Source organism: Elephas maximus, chromosome 17 (assembly GCF_024166365.1).
Source record: "Elephas maximus indicus isolate mEleMax1 chromosome 17, mEleMax1 primary haplotype, whole genome shotgun sequence".
Lineage (NCBI taxonomy): Eukaryota > Metazoa > Chordata > Mammalia > Proboscidea > Elephantidae > Elephas > Elephas maximus.
The window spans coordinates 86,421,830-86,439,781 of NC_064835.1; the positions used below are offsets into that span (position 1 = coordinate 86,421,830).

Consider the following 17,952-nt stretch of genomic DNA (forward strand, 5'->3'; position numbering starts at 1 on the left):
TAAGAAATACGCTTCAAAATAAATAAGTCATAGGTAAAAGTTAAGCTATCAAAATGGAAATTAGAAAATACCAACATATCAAAACTTCCAGAATTTGGCTAAAGCCATGTTTACAGAAAAATGTACAGCACTGAAGACACACGTCAGGAAAAAAGGCTGAAAAATCAGGGAGCCAAACATCTATCTCAAAAAACTTTGGGTGAAAAAAAAAAAACAGCCAAGTAAACCCAAAGAGAGTAGAGATTTCTCATAAAGGATAGAAAGTAACGAAAAAGAAAAGTACTTTTTATTCATAGTGATCAAGAACTATACATTTACACGATATTTTATGGTGAAGAGGATTCTGTAGGCTAGCTTTAATAACCTAATCCCATTTATAACATCATCACTATGACAAAATGCATTCTAGAAACTCCAGGCAACTACCTTACAAACAGTCTTCTGCATATCCATTCACTCATGAAATGAGAATCTACCTGAGGACTTAAGAACTATGGCAAGGAAGGAAACAAGACTGGCCCATGTCCCCAGGAATGATCAAGACTGACCCATGTCCCCAGGAATGATCAAGACTGGCCCATGTCCCCAGGAATGATCAAGACTGGTCCATGTCCCCAGGAATGATCAAGACTGGCCCACGTCCCCAGGAATGATCAATACTGGTCCACGTCCCCAGGAATGATCAAGACTGGTCCATGTCCCCAGGAATGATCAGAGGGCTTTCATAATCAAGAGACTGACTGTTCATTTACACAGACACATACACCCCCAATACCCACTAGGTTTGTTACCATGTGAGCTAATCACCTTTTTCTCTCTCCTCGTCACTGGCCATAGCTTCCCAATCATCCAATCCAGCATCCTCAGTTTCTTCTTCCTCTTCTGTAAATAAAAGTCTTTTATTAAAAGCACAGAAATTACCTAGAAATATGAGGCAGCTTTTAGAAAAGCAGAAAATTTTGCTGACATACGAAGAAATCTTTTAGTTGAAGAAAAAAGTATACAATTTCAGTATCTTTGGAACTATCTTTTCAATATAGCTAGCATGTTATAATTTACTAATACTAAATGCTTCACAATTTCCTACTAGTTTGAATTATTTCATGATAGGCTTAACCCAGACTTCATATCTGAGGTAAACACCAGACACCCAGGTACTGAAATGTTCCTATACATCTCAAAATGCACTTAGTTTTTACTTAAGGACTAATAAAATTTCATATCTTTTTTTTAATCTTTCAATTCATACTATAAACACAAGAATTTATTACTTATTTTACTTTAACTCCTACAGATACGTCCAAATACTTGCATTCCAAAGGTGTAAGATACAAAGCTACCACCACTACTCCAGCTGAAAACAGAAAAACAGTGTTGTTCTTACAATCCAAAAACACCCATAAAGCTCAAATTTTGAATTTTTGTTTTAATATTAAAAATTCAGTAGTTTCTTACCTATATTGACTCTCATTTTACTAAAATCCAAACAGGCAAAAACTACTCTCAAAGGAAAGCGGATAAGCGTGGAACATGGGGTATCTCCTTCCCTGCGATAATTATTATCTACCAACACATTTGGACAAGCCATCTTGAGGAGGAAATGAGACCAGAAACACCCATCTAAACGAGCAACTCCTGATGGTACCATACGGCCTAAAACACCACATGCAATGAAGAAGTGGAATCTGATTTAGCAAACAAAGTCAGCCTCCAAGGTTTAAAAATGTCACTTTTTATGACTCTTAAAAAGTTCTAATTAAAAATGCTTTCAATTTGCTTCTGAAGCATTATATAAAGTATTTCAGGTCTTCTTGGAACCACCTAAGATTCTGACCCATAAATAAAAACACCTGAGACAATCTAAAACCCTGTACAAAATGTTTTACTGACACTACTGAAAAGAATAAAACTGACTCGTCTCATTTCCACACCTTTTCAAGATGGGAAATGAAAAGAAATGGCTTAAAGAAAAACTATAACAAGAGAAGAAAAGGCTGTCCGGCCAGAAATTTGGTTTCCCCAAATTGTTTGATGATAACTACGACAGCTATGACAAACCAGACCCCTTTAGCAGGAGATAATTGGTCAAGTGGCTGATGATACTGGCCTGGCTCAACAGGAGGTGCGATCTCTTCTTTGTCCGGTGCTTCCTGCTCCACAGCTTCTATAGCAGCACTTAGTTCTATCGGTTCAGACACTGAGGAAGGGCAGACACCAAGTTAACGGTATTGTTTCCACACATAATCAAGATACTCTGTTACATGCTAAGTAAAAAACGGTAAAGCAAACCTATTTCTCCAAGTTTAGAAAACATTGTTTAACTACCAGTCACATAATATTTTGTAAGAAATTAGTCTTTCTGCCCAAGGAAAAGAATGTAAAATCATAGGATATTGAGAAGGAAAAAAAGAAAATATACACGGGGCGGTTCTACTCTGTCCTACAGAGTGGCTATGAGTCAGGCTTGACTTGATGCAACGGGTTTGATTTTTGGTTTTGGTTCCTATGTGCTGTGCACTTCACATATATCACCTTTATGCTCACAACAAGACTACAAACTCATTATTATTATTATTATCATCCCCTTTTTCTAATAAGGAAACTAAGTTCCATACGAATCAAAGAGCTTGTCCCAAATGATTTGGCTAGTAAATGGCAGGGCTGAGAACTCGATCTGAGGCTACCAGGACGCAAAGGCCCTCGCACACGTGCAAACATGAGCATGTTTGTTAACCAAGCACATGATTCATGTGAGCAGGAAGCTTTTGTTCGCCTCTCATTGAGGGCAGATGTATGATCACAGAGTCTTAAACCGCATGCATGACTTCTCTCTTAATTTTTTATTATTGGGTAGCAAATTACCATAAACTTAGTAACTTAAACTAACACACATTTACTGTCTCACAGTTTTCCTGGCTCAGGAGTCCAGGCATGGCGTAGCTGGGTCCTCTGCTCGGGGCCTCACTGGCTACAATCAGTGTGTCGGGGGTGCTGCGTTCTCATCTGAGGTTAGGGGTACTCTGTGAGGCTCACACGGTTGTTGGCAAAACCCAGTCCCTTGCAACTGTAAGACTAAGACTCTTGGCTCCTAGAGACCAAGCACTAGTCCCTCTCCAGAGGCAGCTCACATTGCAGCATCTTCATGCTGAGAACTGGCATTTCTAACAAGTTCCCAGGCCATGCTAATACTGCTGGTGAGGAACCAATTCTGAGAACCACTAGTAGAAAAGTGGCTCAAACCAGAAAGAACCAGTTCGAAACCCTGGTCAAAACAGCTCTCTACTGAAATCCTCAGCATGGGAGAGTCCCAGCTCACATGGGAAACGTTTCCCTTATTAACCTTATTTGCTCCCATTTGCTTAAAATGCAGGCAAACAGCCCCAGTTCTGAGATTTTCAATAATTGCAGCTCTGGTGGTGAGGAATCACCTGCTCTGGGTTCTAACGAGATTCTACAGTTATGTTCCAAGCATCTATTATGTGCCAGGGATTGTGTCAAGTTCAGTGGATACAGGAGTGAACAAAGAGGAATCTCTGCCCTCAAGGACTTTAAATTTTAGTGAGGAAAAAATTAAGAAGTAAATGAAAAAAAAGAAAAAATAAGAATAACAGTGTGTTTTTCAGAATTAATAATGATCATTCAGAGGGTAGGACCCAGATATTGCAAAGAAAAGTGGTCTTTTCCATTAGTCTATCGTTTGAATAAGGTGAGAATGATGGCAATCACAGGAAAACCGACAGGAACTAAGTTTCAATATGCATTTCAAATTTGGTGATTTCTTTTTAAAAGACACTCGGTTTTGAAAATTGTGTGGAAGAGGTAACAAAATAGTTTATATACAAACCTTCTTTATTTTCTAGCTGTTGTGCTTTTTTCTTTTTTTTGTCTTCATAAATTGGCCTTTTCTTTGGCAATGAGTCTTTTGATGGCACTTCAACACCTGAGGGATAAAAAAAAAAAAAAAAAGGAAAACTTTAGGTTTGTACTACTTGCCAATCACCTGAAAAGTACTGTTTAAAAAGATAACTACACTTCATTCCTTAGAGATTACATACCCTAAAACATAAAAGGATACTCATGTAAAAAACTATTTTTTTTATACACTGTAACCCCAGTGGCACGGTGGTTAAAGCAATCGACTGCTAACCGGAAGGTCGGAAACCACCAGCGGCTCCACGAGAGACAGATGTGGCAGTCTGCTTCTGTAGGGACGTACAGCCTTGGAAACCGTGTGGCAGTCTGCTTCTGTAGGGACATACAGCCTTGGAGACCGTGTGGCAGTCTGCTTCTGTAGGGACGTACAGCCTTGGAAACCGTGTGGCAGTCTGCTTCTGTAGGGACATACAGCCTTGGAGACCGTGTGGCAGTCTGCTTCTGTAGGGACATACAGCCTTGGAGACCGTGTGGCAGTCTGCTTCTGTAGGGACGTACAGCCTTGGAAACCGTGTGGGGATGCTATGAGTCAGAATCGACGCGACAGCAGTAGGGTTTTTTCTGTTTGTTTGGTTTATTTTTAAACTGGTTTATTTTTAAATTGAATTTCCCTGGTGACTACTGATGCTGACCATTCTTTTCATGTGCTCATTTGCCATCCCTAAAGTTTCTCTGACAAAGTATCTGTTCAAATCTTTTGCCCATTTTTGAGTTGTTGGTTTCCTTATCGTAGAATTTTAAGACATCTTTAAAAAATATATATTTGTCCTTTGTAATATATATGATTTGCAGGTATCTTTTCCCAGTCTGCAAATGTCCTTGAATTTTTTTAATTGTGTCTTTTGCAGATCAAAATTTTTAATTCAACTTCACCAAAACTTACCATTTTTTCTTCTATGCATTATGTTTTTGAGGTCATAGCTAGGCACTCTTTACCTAATACAACAACACAAATATTTTCTCCTGTTTTCCTCTAAGAAGTATATAGTCATACATTTTACATTTAGATCTACAATCCATTTTAACTTTTGTACAACGTGTGAGATTTAGGATGAGGTTATTTTATTTTTCATACATATGTCCAATGGTTCCAGGACCACTTGTTGCAAAGGCTTTACTTTCTCCATTGAATTGCCTTTCCCCTACAACAAAAATGTCAAGTGACTATATACGTTCTAGGCTTTATTCCGTTTTACTGAGCTATGTGTCTAATCTTTTGTCCATATCCCACTGCGGAGATTGCTGTAAGGAGCCCCATTGGTGCAGTGGTTAAGCGTTCAGCTGCTAACTGAAAGGGAGGTGGCTCGAACCCACCAGCCACTCTGCAGGAGAAAGATGCGGCAGTCTGCTCCCATAGAGGTTACAGCCCAGAAAACCCTACGGGCAGTTCTACTCTGTTCTGTAAGGGTCACTGTGAGTCCAAATTGACTCAATGGCAACAAGTTTTGAATCACCATAGCTTTATGATAAGTCTTGAAATCAGGCGGTACAGCCCTCCAAGTTTGTCCTCCTTTTTCAAAAATATTTCAGTGATCCTAACTCCTTTGATCTTTCCATACAAGTTTTGGAAGTAGCTTGTATATATCCACAAAATATCCTGCTGCTACTCAGATCCGGGCTGCACCGAATCTGCAGGTCAATTTGAGGAGAACCGACATCTCAGTGAGTCTTCCGATGGACGAACGTGATTTCTCTCTCCATTTCTAGAGGTCTTCTTTAATTTCCTTCACCAGTGTTTTGAAGTTTTCAGCATACAGATCTTACAAATATTAGACTTACAACTAAGTGTTTTAATTTTCTTTTGGGGGGGGCTGCTATTGTAAATGGTGCTGTTTTTTAAAATGTTGTCTTCCAGTTGTTAATTGCTGGCATACAAAAATACAACTGATATTTGCATCTTGGCTTTGTATGCTCAAGCTTACTGGGTTTTTTGGTAGATTCCAAGTTCACTGTTTCCTCTGCCATCTCCATTTTTGCTATTGAGCAGTGATTTTTGTTTTTTACTTCAGAGACTGTATTTTTCAGTTATAAAATTTCCAGTTCTTTCTTACAGTTCCTACCTGTCACCTGAAAATATCTATCTTTCCATTTGTCTCCACACTGTTACTTCATGGAGGTCAGTCACAAGAAGCCTGGGTCATCTTGGGGTTGAGATCTGTTACCTTCACTCTTGATTATTGGTCAGATTTTTCTGGTTCTTTGAATAATGAGCAATTCTGGACTATATCCTGGGCATTTTGAATATTATGTTTTGTGACAGTGAGTCCCACTCAAATTCTCTAGACAAGGTTGAGGTTTTGTCTTAGCAGGCAGTCAAAAGAGTTGGGTTCACCCTAAATTGTCTTGCCTTCTGTGTACAAAGGCTCCAATGTCAGTTAAGTTTTCCAAGTCTTTGCTGTGTTGTTGGGGTCTACCAGGCACATGAGCCACTCAGAGGTAGGTCTGGGAACTGGACAGTGGTTTACAGCATAGTGCAATTCTCGAAGCTTTGGTTATGTTCTGTGGGTCTGTTCCATGCACACACAGCTTGGTGGTGAGTCTGGACACGTGTCAATTCACAAACACAATTACAGGATCCTCTTTCTCCAGCTCCTATCTCTCCACAATTTCCCCTGTATGTCTGGCTCCCAGGAGTTCCTTTTTCTGGTTCCTCTGGCTACAAAGATGAAGTTCTCTCAGAGTTTCATCCTGCAGGGTTGTTGTGAAGTTTCACATAAGTGGGACCATCTTTTGGCCAAAGCAGCAATAGAAAGATAATGAGAAGTCCCCCCAAACTCCTCAGACATCAGAGACCCCTTCTGGTTCATCTGGCCAAAGATCTTGACTAGGGAGGGCCTTGGGGCAAGGTCTGGATAAAGAGAGAAAGAAAAATGGAGAATTCCTCCCCACACTTTCTGCCACATAGGAGGCCCTTTTCCTGGTCCTCTGGCTAGAAAGGGGGGGATTTCTCCGGAAGATTTTGCTGTCAGGACCCACTGCACAGTTCCAGATCTGTCACGCCCTAAAGGCAAAGCTGGGGAAAAAAAGAGAAAAAGGAGGGGAAATGAAACTCACTCACTGTGCGTTGTTACTCAGATTTTTACTTCAGTTCTCTACCTGCTTGCTACTGCTTACCCCCTGGAGTCCTACAGTAGCTCATGTTTTAGTCAGTCTAGGAGTTTGTCATCAGTGGGAGACAGAGGCTGTGCCCTGCTCACTCCACCTTGTCTAGCACCATAAAGCAGCACTGGAGCCCAAAATCTGAGTAAGAAGCATACTATGTTTGCTAAAAATGTAGTAGTGAAAAGTTCAAGTTTTGATGTTCATATAAGTCAAAGCCATAGCTCTGGTGGCACAGTGGTTAAGCATTCAGCTGCTAACCAAAAGGTCAGCAGTTCAAATCCACCAGCCGCCCTGTGCAAACCCTGAATGGATTTCTTTCCCTGTTTTTTTTTTTTTGCAAAGATTGGGCAACACCATGAAGAATAAGAGACTAGGGCTAGAGGTGCCATTTAAGAGACCATCTTCTCAAAGAGTTTCGTAAAGACTGATGCTAAGTAAAAAAAAAAAAAGATGCTAAGTACATCATTTTAAATGGCACTTTTCATCTAATTACCATAACTATAAATCCAACTACAGGCAGTCCTTGGGTTACAAATGAGATCTGTTCCTAAGCCTGTCTTTAAGTTGAATTTGTAGGTTAAGTCGGAACAGGTACATACAGTTCTTATTTAGCATCAGTTAGTCATATGTTTGTCTTAGTATGTAGTATATGCATAAACCCAAAAACCGAACCCACTGCCATCGAGTCCATTCTGACCCATAGCAACCCTATAGGACAGAACAGAATTGCCCCCACAGGGTTTCCAAGGCTGTAAATCTTTACGGAAGCAGACTGCCACATCTTTGTCCTGTGGAAGCGCTAGTGGGTTCAAACCACTGACCTTCTGGTTAACAGCCAAGCACTTTAACCACTGCACCACCAGGACTGCAGTATATGCATAGAAAGGTAAAAATACAATTTTTACCTTTCTATGCATATAAAACACTTAAGAAACGCACAATGTTTTCACGAGTGTCACAACGTAGTGACTGAATTTATTATTAACCGCCACGTATTTAACAAAGATTTTTAATATGATAGGCTTTATCACAGTCCATTCTTAAGTGCAAGCTGTCTGTAAGTTGGGCGTTCGTTAACCCGGGGACTGCCTATACTCCCTAAAACAGCATTTGTAAGACTAGCAAATCAGTCCCTACTTGATCCCATCCCAATTTCTTCATGAGTATTCTCAGCCTTTCCATCATCGCCAATTAAATCTGATATCTGGATGCTATACTGTACTCAAATTTGTTCTCTAACTTCGTGTTTTAAAATGCTACATCCCCAATTAAGAATAAACCTTTCTGAAAGTACTATGTCTCTCATATCTACTACGCCCAGCCACACATATAACGCAGAATAAAGAGGCAGTCAGTCGCACAGACCAGTCTGTATCTCAGCACTGGGACCTTGGGCAAATGTTCAAGCTCTCTAAGTTTCCGGTTCCTCGTCTACATGTTGGGAATGAAAATACCTATAAAATTCTTATGAGGGAAAAAAAGACAATGTCAAAGGTTTATTATAGCATCAGTTACACAGTAAGTACGTAAGTGGTAGCTGTTACTGTAATTATGGCTTAAGTACCAAAACGATGCTACTAGAAAAATCTCTGGAATGTAGGGACAGGTAATATATTTTTCTCGATGGAGCAAAGACACTATTTTAAATCATTTTACCTGTCAAACACATGACTGTACGCCCAGATTGTGGTTTCTTAATACTTTTCCAACTAAAAGGAATCAGGGCTCTCGGGGAAATAGCTGATTCCAGGTCTAGGGCTTTCTGCAAAGCCCTCTGCAAGATAAACCTGGGATACCTAGTGTCAGAAAGCAAGAAGAGTTTAAAGAATACTGTGGCCATGTCAAAAGGTCACATAAACCATGGCTCCTATGGCCAAAGATAGGACAATCTGAGTATCAAAAACTCTGATGACTTCAGTAGATTAAAACACATCTATTACATAAAAAAAATTATATTAAAATGACACCCGAACATCCAAAGAACAAAATTAAACTCATTTGTCACCTCTGGAAGCTGCTGTTATTGTGAGGTGGTGCTGTCAAGTCAATTCCAAGTCATAGTGACCCTATGTACAACAATAAATCCCCAGGCCCTCTTCCTAGTCTGTCTTAGTCTGGAAACCCCACTGCAATCTGTCCACCACAGGTGACCCTGGCAGTACTTCAAATACCTGCGGCAGAGCTTCCGGCATGACAGCAACACACAAGCCACCTCAGTACGACAAATTGAGAGACAGATGGTAGGGGAAGTTGCTAGGGTCTTATTATTTTGGAAACTGATAAGGACAGGAAAGGAATTAAGCTTTTATTCTGCCTTTCTTGAATGAACTGTATTTCAGGGCAAGTTTTTCTTCAGAGAAAGATTTGAGCTAATAAATGCAAAAGAAATTATAAAATTAGAATATCACCATTCTGCAATTCTTAATGAAATACTGGACACAGGTAATGATCACCAATGGATGTTAAAACTATTAGGTAAAAAGTCAATGAGAGACTTTTATAATGGACTAGGCTGCCAACAACCTAAAGCCAAACGCACCGATCAATTTTAACATCACTAGGAATGAGACAACCAGGTCACTTGCCTCCTGACACGAGGCAACAGAATCAGCCAAGCCTTTAGATCTGAGAAATTACAGGGATAGAGAAGCATATCAGGTAACATCAGAATGCGATTAGAACAAAAGATCTAGTATCTTTAACAAATGAACAACATGTCACAAAAACAAAGGGAACACAGGGTGTGTGATAGCAGTGGCTACAGATTAAAAGACACAAATGTATCAACCAGATGTGGGAATCTAATCTGGATGCCGAATGAACAAACCAACTGTAAAAGACATTTTGGAGACAAGCGAAAAAAATTAAACGTGAACCGAAAATCAGATGATATCAAGGAATTAGTTAATTCTGTTAGGTGGAATGTTTCCTTACCTTATGCTAAAAAGTAAAATGTCATTACTTGTTATAGATACATACTAAAGAAGGTATTTTGGGCACAATAATATGGGTTCAGGGTTCACTTCAAAATACTCCAGGAAATAAAGAGTAGGGTAGTGGGGGAAAAACAAGAATGGCAAATGTTGGTAATTATTGAAACTGGGGGATGGGTACAGAGGAACTCACTTTACTAGTATCCCTGCTTTCGTGCATATTTATGTCTAGACACACTATTATTCACACACAGCATGTAAGTCATCTTCTTAAACAGTGAAATTGTATCACCTCTTTCTTATACTTTTGTTAGCACATTTTCACAGGAATTCTGATTCTACAAAATTCTACTTCTGAACGTTAGAGACAGAACCGCCTGGAGAAGCTCTTCAGCTGTTGGGTTAACTGTGAACACCTACCCTGAGCTTGTAGAAGTTTAAGGGTAGCTTCAGCTCTGGCTCTGGCTTCTCTCTGGGATTTGGTTAAAAGTTTCCCTTCTTTTTTCAAGCGTTCTTTTCTTTCTTTTTCTTTTTGCTTTTTCCTTTCTCTTTTTTCTTGTTCCAACCGTTCCTATAAGAGAGGCCATGTCAGATAAATTTTACTAACTTAATGAAATACAGAATTTAAATGTAAACCACCTAAACCTCCAACAAAGCTCTTAGGATACATAAAAAGCATTACGCTAGGAGATTCCCAAATTAAAATATGTGCAATGTGGTGTATAACGATTGTTAATTAATACCAACGTTAGAGCAGACTATGATACACAAGGAACTTCGTAACCGAGGACGTAAAAGGAGGATTTTCTGTACCTCTTCATCTTGTCATTTATAGCAAAACAATAACTGCCATATAACTATACAAGTTTTATGATTAGAAACTTAGAGATAATTTATAGAAAAGACATTTTAAGGTATACACAGTGTCAATGTCAGCAAATTCACGAAACACACCTCTTCTTTACGCTTAGCTTCTAACTCCTCGAGTCGTTTTACCCGTTCTTCCTCCTCTCTCTTCTGTCTTTCTTCTTCTTCCTTGAGCTTAGCCAGAGCTTCTTGCATAGCTTTAACTGTGGCTTTGCTAGGTCCTTTTTTCTTCTCTTTCTCTTTTTCTTCCTTTTCTCCTTTCTTTTTCTTCTTATCTTTCTTCTTTTTGTCTCCTTCATTGTCATCTATCAAAACAGAACAGCGTTAAAAAAAAAAGTCATTTCCTAAGGCAATGGTGAACCAGTCTGAGAGTTCAGGGGCCAGAACGGGTCAAGGCTGATACCAGCAGTGGGACAGGACCTCTGGGCATCATGAACACTGAGGGACCACACAGCTCAGACCAACACAGCGCCCTCACCTCTGCCTTCTCTGGAGCCTACAATGCCAGTGCTGTTCTCAGCTGTCCTGAGTGATCCAGGAAGATCCTGTCAGCAGAAGGAGGGAGGCCCCGTTTGGGGAAGGGCAATGCTGCATCTAAGGTACTGAGTCAGAGTCAAATCGACAGCAATGGGTTTGGGTTTTCTTTTGCGGGGGGCGGGGGGGCAGAGCAGCTGGCACATGACAGACATATGCTCTGCAGAAGTGTAACAACAGAGTGAACCTAAGTTCCGTCACTGGCTTCGTTTCTATAAGACACGAATAATGAGAAGGACGCCCATCCTAATGGGCTATCTGGAGGGTAAAACACAGGGATTTTACTCCAAGAATTCTAAAGCATTATGCAAAAGAATTAAAGATTACAAGGCTACTTTGATGGTGTTTCTCCTTAATGCGTCCAGATAATAAAAACTGTGGTTAAAAAGTTTTTTCATTAAAAAGTCTCCTAGTCTAAGGAAAAACTAGTTTAAGTTTTAAGAAGACACAGCCGATGCTGTTGTTAACTGCCACTGATTCAGCCTCAGCTCATGGCAACCCCATGTGTTAACAGCAGACCTGCTCCAAAGGGTCCTCTTGGCTGTAGTCTTTACAGAGGCAGCTCACCAAGCCTTTCTTCCACAAAGCCGCTGGGTGGGTTTGATACACCAACCTTTAGGTTAGCAGCATATCACTAACTGCTTGCACCACCCAGGCTCCTTGAAAACCAAAACCTGCTGCCGTCAGGTCGATTCCAACTCACACCAACCCTACAGCACAGAGTAGCACTGCCCCTCAGGGTTTCCAAGGCTATAATCTTTACGGAAGCAGATGGCCACATCTTTCTCCCTCGGAGCGGCTAGTGGGTTCAAACCGCTGACCTTTTGGTTAGCAGCTGAACCCTTAACCACTGCACTGCCAGGGCTATGCAGGCTCCTTATACAGTCTATAAATGATGGGAGTCATTTTAATATCTTTAGCTATTTTCATTCTGCATAAGATGGGGAAATTTAGCTAGAAAGCTTATTTTTCTTTAACTGATTCTGGTACAAAAAGCATGACTCACTCTTGCTTGCAAGATGTTAACTAATATTAGCATATTATTCATAGCATTCAAGTTTATTTTATAAATTCAATTGGGTTTTTAAAGACAGAATTCAAAGATACTGTCTGTCATTAGGTTATCAAAAAGGATAATAAAATTTTTTATTAGGCAACTTCCACAGTTTGTATCAACAGCAAAAGATATCTTCCTCAGTGAGATTCTATAAAAATTCCAATCTATGCACAGACCATTTGAAAGATATTTTAAACTATACACAAATGTTTAACAATGAAAATCAAGTCAGCGTACTTAAATGTAACATTTTAAAGGTTTTTTACAAATAAGTACTTTTATAACCAACTACAAATAACAAAACGACTTTGAGGTTTAGTGATCAAACTGCAGACAGTGTGAATCAAAAGGCTCTTGCCCTTCCCTCCATGTTACCAACCTTCTGCCGCCATGGGAGTCTCTCCTCTGTCTTCAGGGCCTGGGGTCACTCCAACGTCAACGGTCGTTTTGGATTTTATAGGCTCCTCTTCAGGTTTCTTCAGAGATTCTTTCTGTTTACTCTGATCCTTTCTATCTGTCTCTAACTCCTCTTTTTCCTTCAGCTTCCGCAGTTTTGCCTTTTCCTCGTCTCTTTTTTTTCTCTCGCGCTCTTTCTTTTCTGCCTTCTTTTGGGCCACCGTCTTAATTCTGAAGGAGGAATCGTCATCTTCATTGCCACTCTCTGCATTAGCACCTGGCTGCTTATTCTTTTGATTTTTTTTCTGTCCTTTTCTAGACTGCAAAAATTCATCTGAGTCATCACCACTTTCGCCTGAAGAATTGACCCTGGAACGCTCCTTAGTTCTTTTACTGTTATCTTCATCCTCTTCCGACCCCTCCCACTTTTTATTTGATTTTTGAGCTTTCCCTTTAGCTTTTTTAGAAATTTTACTAAAATCATCATCGTCACTCCCAGAGTACACTTCCACTTTTGGTTTTGCAGTCTTTTTTGATTTTGAATCTTTATCTTCCAATTCTTCATTATCATTATCATCAAAACTTTGTTTTTTGCCCTTCTGTCCTTTCTTTTTTTTCTCTTGTTTCAAGGTAGACTCTTCTTCATTATTTTCTGTTGGCTAAAAAATTTCTATTGTTAGCAACATTAACAGAATTGTATATACGTGTGTGTGTGTGTATATATACACACACACAACCACACATATATATTTTAATAATCTAACCTACTAAGAATCACGTGCTTCATTAAAGCTTATGGGAAAAAAACTCAAAATAATTTCAAGATATGCTCCTTTTTATAAGAATATAAAACTCAACCAAGTACCAGAAGCTAGCCTAGGTCTCAGGTACCTGTCACCTTCACCACAAATCTCAGAATCCAGGTGACTCCGAGATAAGCACTCATCACCAGTCCACAATCACTACCTTCTTCAAATGGCACACGAAGCCTCAGGGGAAAACTGGAAGAAGAAAAAAATCTTGCTATCATGTTCCCACTACTTTGAGGCTTATCCAAGTTCAAAGCATAAAAAAAAAAGAAAAATATATAGAAAATTAGAAGTGCAGATGAAAGGAGCAAAACCTCTCTCCATAACTTCAAAAGTACCAATTTTATGAACCAGCAACATACCACCGAATACTTTTAGATTCCCAAATAAACCATCCTTATATCTATGAAAAGTTTTAAAAGTGTATTATTTCTTTCCTAAAAATTGCTTCCCCGCTTTGGCACCAGAATTTACAAAAACCGTTAGGTAACATAAGCTTCCGAATGTAGCCCCCAAACCAGCAGGAGGAAACGTGGCATAAACGAGAACGACGACCTGCCCTTCACCTTTACGGGAGCGGTTCCTCTGTCGACTTTGATGCCTGGAGCCTCTAAAGACAACTCCTCCAGTTCTTTCAGGATATCATCTTCACTAGAAAAGGATTAAAATACATTTTGAGGCATTGGATAAGTTTAATAAGTCAATCCAATACTGAAACTAATGAAAACCAAACATATTTAAAATATACTTACTCAAAGTCCTGCTTTTTTTTCTCCTTTTTCTTTTTCCCCTTTGACTTTTGTGGTTCCTGCTCCTTGGCAGCACCAGCTCCTTCTATTTCTGCAGCCAAGGCATCGAGATCAATGTCATCCTTGGTGCTTCAATAAAAACAATGAAGACCTAATTGTTACTCAAGAGCAAAATAACCTACCACATTCACGTTCAGAGAAATTGTCATCATTTTAGCCTTTTTCATCCATTAGCATTCATGAAGAAAAATAATTTGCCAAGTTTTCATAATAACACAAGTTAGATTTACTTAGGAGCCTCCCTGAATCAGCTTCAGCAATGTGTCTGGGTTACACTCAAATCAGAAACAGCTATAATGAAGTTCCAGGAAAAAAAAAAAAAAAAAACTAGGTAATTAAGCAAATTAACTTCTATAGATACCAGTGTTTTTTGGGTATGTCCAATGGGAGTTATCTATAAAACTGAGAACTTAAAAGACAAAACTGATCTTATTAAGCTGCCATCCAAGCTACAACAATTGATCTCTATTTGCCTGGAGCAACAGAGAAAGGAGGAGAGTCAGGAACCGGAGGAGGATATGCAATGCTGCAATGCGTAGCTAATTGCCTTCATGAACAACTGTTCCCTTTGCCCTGGAGCCAGAAGAACGGGATGGTGCCTGGCTACCATTACTGAATATTTTGATCAAAAAATTCTACAGGAGAATCCTCATCAAAAGGGGGAAAATGCAAAACAAACTTTCAAATTCTCATAGAATCCAGACCTTCTGGAGCCATGGAGGCTAGATGAACCCCAGAAACTACTGCTCTGAGATAATCTTTAAAACTTAAACCAAAAATATCCCCTAAAGTCTTCTTAAAGCCAAACAATAGTTTTAGCTTAATTAGTAAAGGATGTCTTCCTTGAGCATTGTGCTCTTTTAAGGTCTACCTATATGGGATCAAATGGACAAGATCATCTCAAAAGAATAAATAGGAACCTTAGGGGGCAGTGACTTTGTGCTAATGGGGGAGGAACAACTCAGAAAAGAGGATGAAAATGGTTAAACAACTCAAAAAATGTAATCAGTGTCACTGACCTGTACATGTAGAAGTTGTTGAGTTGGTGTATGTTCTGCTGTGTATATTCTCAATGACAACAATAAAAATAAAATAAAAAACTGGTCTTGTTATTCGATTATCAGTGTTGTCACTATATACTGTCGAGTTGATTCCAACTCACAGTGACCCTATAGGACAAAGCAGAACTGTACCATAGAGTTTCCCACGGGAGCAGATCGCCAGGTTTTTCTCCCAAGAAGCCGCTGGTGGGTTCGAACCACCAACCTTTCACTTAGCAGCCAAGTGCTTACCCACTGTGTCATGAAAGCTCCTTTGATTATCAGTAACAATGCCTAAATATTTGGACCCCTGTGTGTTTTTACTTGGACGTTTTAGAGCTGAAAGGAACTTTAGAGATCATCTAGTCTAGTCCCTCATCTTACAACGGGGAAACTAACATGCTCAAAGATTGAATGTCTTGAGCAAACCATGACCGCACACTCAACTCTAAATGAATTAGGAATGATTCACTAATACCGATGAAACAACCAAAAATACATGGCCAAACCCACTTACAATCTTTTCCACCAACCTGGTTTCATTCCCAGTTCCATTTCACAATGTTCTCACCACCTATCAATACTATATAGAATAAACAAGACTTAAAAAAAAAAAAAAAGAACTGCCACCGAGTCAATTTCGACTCATAGCGACCTAACTGGACAGAGTAGAACTGTCCCATAGGGTTTCCAAGGAACGGCTCGTGGGTTTGACTAAATTCCAGTTAAAACCTCCAGAAAACCATTGGGTCGGTCAGTCTGAGATGTGTATAAAGTAGAAAAGCTGAATGAATCCAAATAAAAGACACAGTAAGAAAACAAAGACCTCGTGCAACATGGCCCCCACAGTTGGACACCTTGTATAAAGATGCTTCATTTCAGCGAAGAGAATTCCTGAAGAGGAAAACAGGAAAAAAAATTTTTAACTATATGTTAAATTAAAAGACTATATACTAAGACACTGAGGATATAGCCTCATGGAGCTTACTTAGTAAAGGCAGACGAACAAGTAAACAAGGAATTACAAAGTGCCAAGTACCATGAAGTAAAGAAATCAGAGGCTTTTATAAATACAAAAAACAGAGCTGATATACATTCCCTTTCATCCTACTGTATTTTGGGCAGTATATTTGAGGAGGGTGCTGTTATAAAATACTGATCTGCTATAGCAGTGGACTTCTTAAAGCACCAGATGAAGAATGAAAAGGTTGGGGAAGGCTTTGTAGCAGAGGAGAAGCCTGGAGCCAAGTATTAAAGATGGAACACGAGTTAGCCAGGCAAAGGGGATCAGGAACAATGAACACAAAAACCTAAAGGCAAAGAAGTGTACTTTGCCTCAGCACAAGGGGCTCATAAAAGGGTACCTGAACCACCTGACTTTTTTTAAGTTATGAGATGTAGGGAGCCACAAACTGGGGGTCAGAGCTAGGCAGTGAATTTTTCCAGGTAACTATGGGCCACATTTGAATTGTCATTCTTTTTTTTACAGATGAAGAAAATGTGGCACAGAGAATTTGCCCAGGATCACACACAGCAGCGATGAGATCTGAATCCAGGAAGTCTGATCCCATAGCTAGCTTTCTAACTGCTGACATAAACAAATTTGCATTTTTGAAAGCTATCTCTGGTTTGAGTGGCAGTGCAGACGCCAGACTAGTTAAAAAGCAGCAAGACCAGTTAGGGAGCTTTTGAATGAGGGTGATGAGAAATGATGACAACCTGTCTGAGTCATCAGTTGGCAAGCAAGATGAAGATATGAGTCAATTAGATAAATACTAAAGGGATAGAATCAGCACCGCCTAAGTGGCTGGGTTCATGTAGAAAGAAGAGGGAAGAATCAAGAAGATTCTCAGGTCTCATCAAGTGGCAGGAACCTAAGTCTGGCCAGGCGTCTCTCACAGCATTTCACACATTTCACCCTGCAGCAGCTTCTGAGAATGGGGTGAGAAGGGAAGGTGTCACTGATTAAAGCTGGGCACACACCTCATCTCCCCAAACCTGCCAGCCCTCACCTAAGCTATTCTGGCCTTATCAAAATAGCTTAAAGGGTCTCCTAACGGTTGGCTATGCCTCCAGAGTTTTCATCGACAAACAGCTCTAGAATGACAGCATACAGGACTACATTTGTATGCTGTTGAGTCTGCAAAGCTTCTTCTGGCTAGTAATAAAAGATTGACAGTTTTTTGAGAGCGCATTATGTATCAGGCATTGTGGTTACCAAGCACTAGACACAGCACACATTATGTAATTTAATCCAATTAATGCTATGAAGTTAAGCTTAACGATAACAATTTACAAAAGGACATATACCTAGGAAGTAGCATATCAGGAACTTAAACCCAAATATAACAACATATTGTACTACCTCTCTAGAAATTGAGAATTAAACTATTTTCTGAATTATGTGTTCAAAAAATTCAAATATAGCTACAAAATCTATCAGATACAACCTGACTGACCAGTCTTAATTCC

The 17,952-nt window shown here is 39.6% G+C and overlaps 1 protein-coding gene across 1 annotated transcript in view; it reads right to left on the reverse strand.

Moving 5' to 3' along the window:
- The window catches only part of EIF5B (eukaryotic translation initiation factor 5B), a 71,866-nt gene that overhangs the window by 38,181 nt on the left and 15,733 nt on the right, over nt 1-17,952 (reverse strand). Inside the window, exons 2-9 of the mRNA XM_049856584.1 lie at nt 14,384-14,509; nt 14,198-14,282; nt 12,806-13,481; nt 10,923-11,140; nt 10,389-10,539; nt 3,845-3,940; nt 2,108-2,197; nt 808-882 (exon numbers count right to left, since the gene is read on the reverse strand). Coding sequence (XP_049712541.1) covers nt 808-882; nt 2,108-2,197; nt 3,845-3,940; nt 10,389-10,539; nt 10,923-11,140; nt 12,806-13,481; nt 14,198-14,282; nt 14,384-14,509 — 1,517 coding nt within the window. The remainder of the gene's footprint in view (nt 1-807; nt 883-2,107; nt 2,198-3,844; nt 3,941-10,388; nt 10,540-10,922; nt 11,141-12,805; nt 13,482-14,197; nt 14,283-14,383; nt 14,510-17,952) is intronic.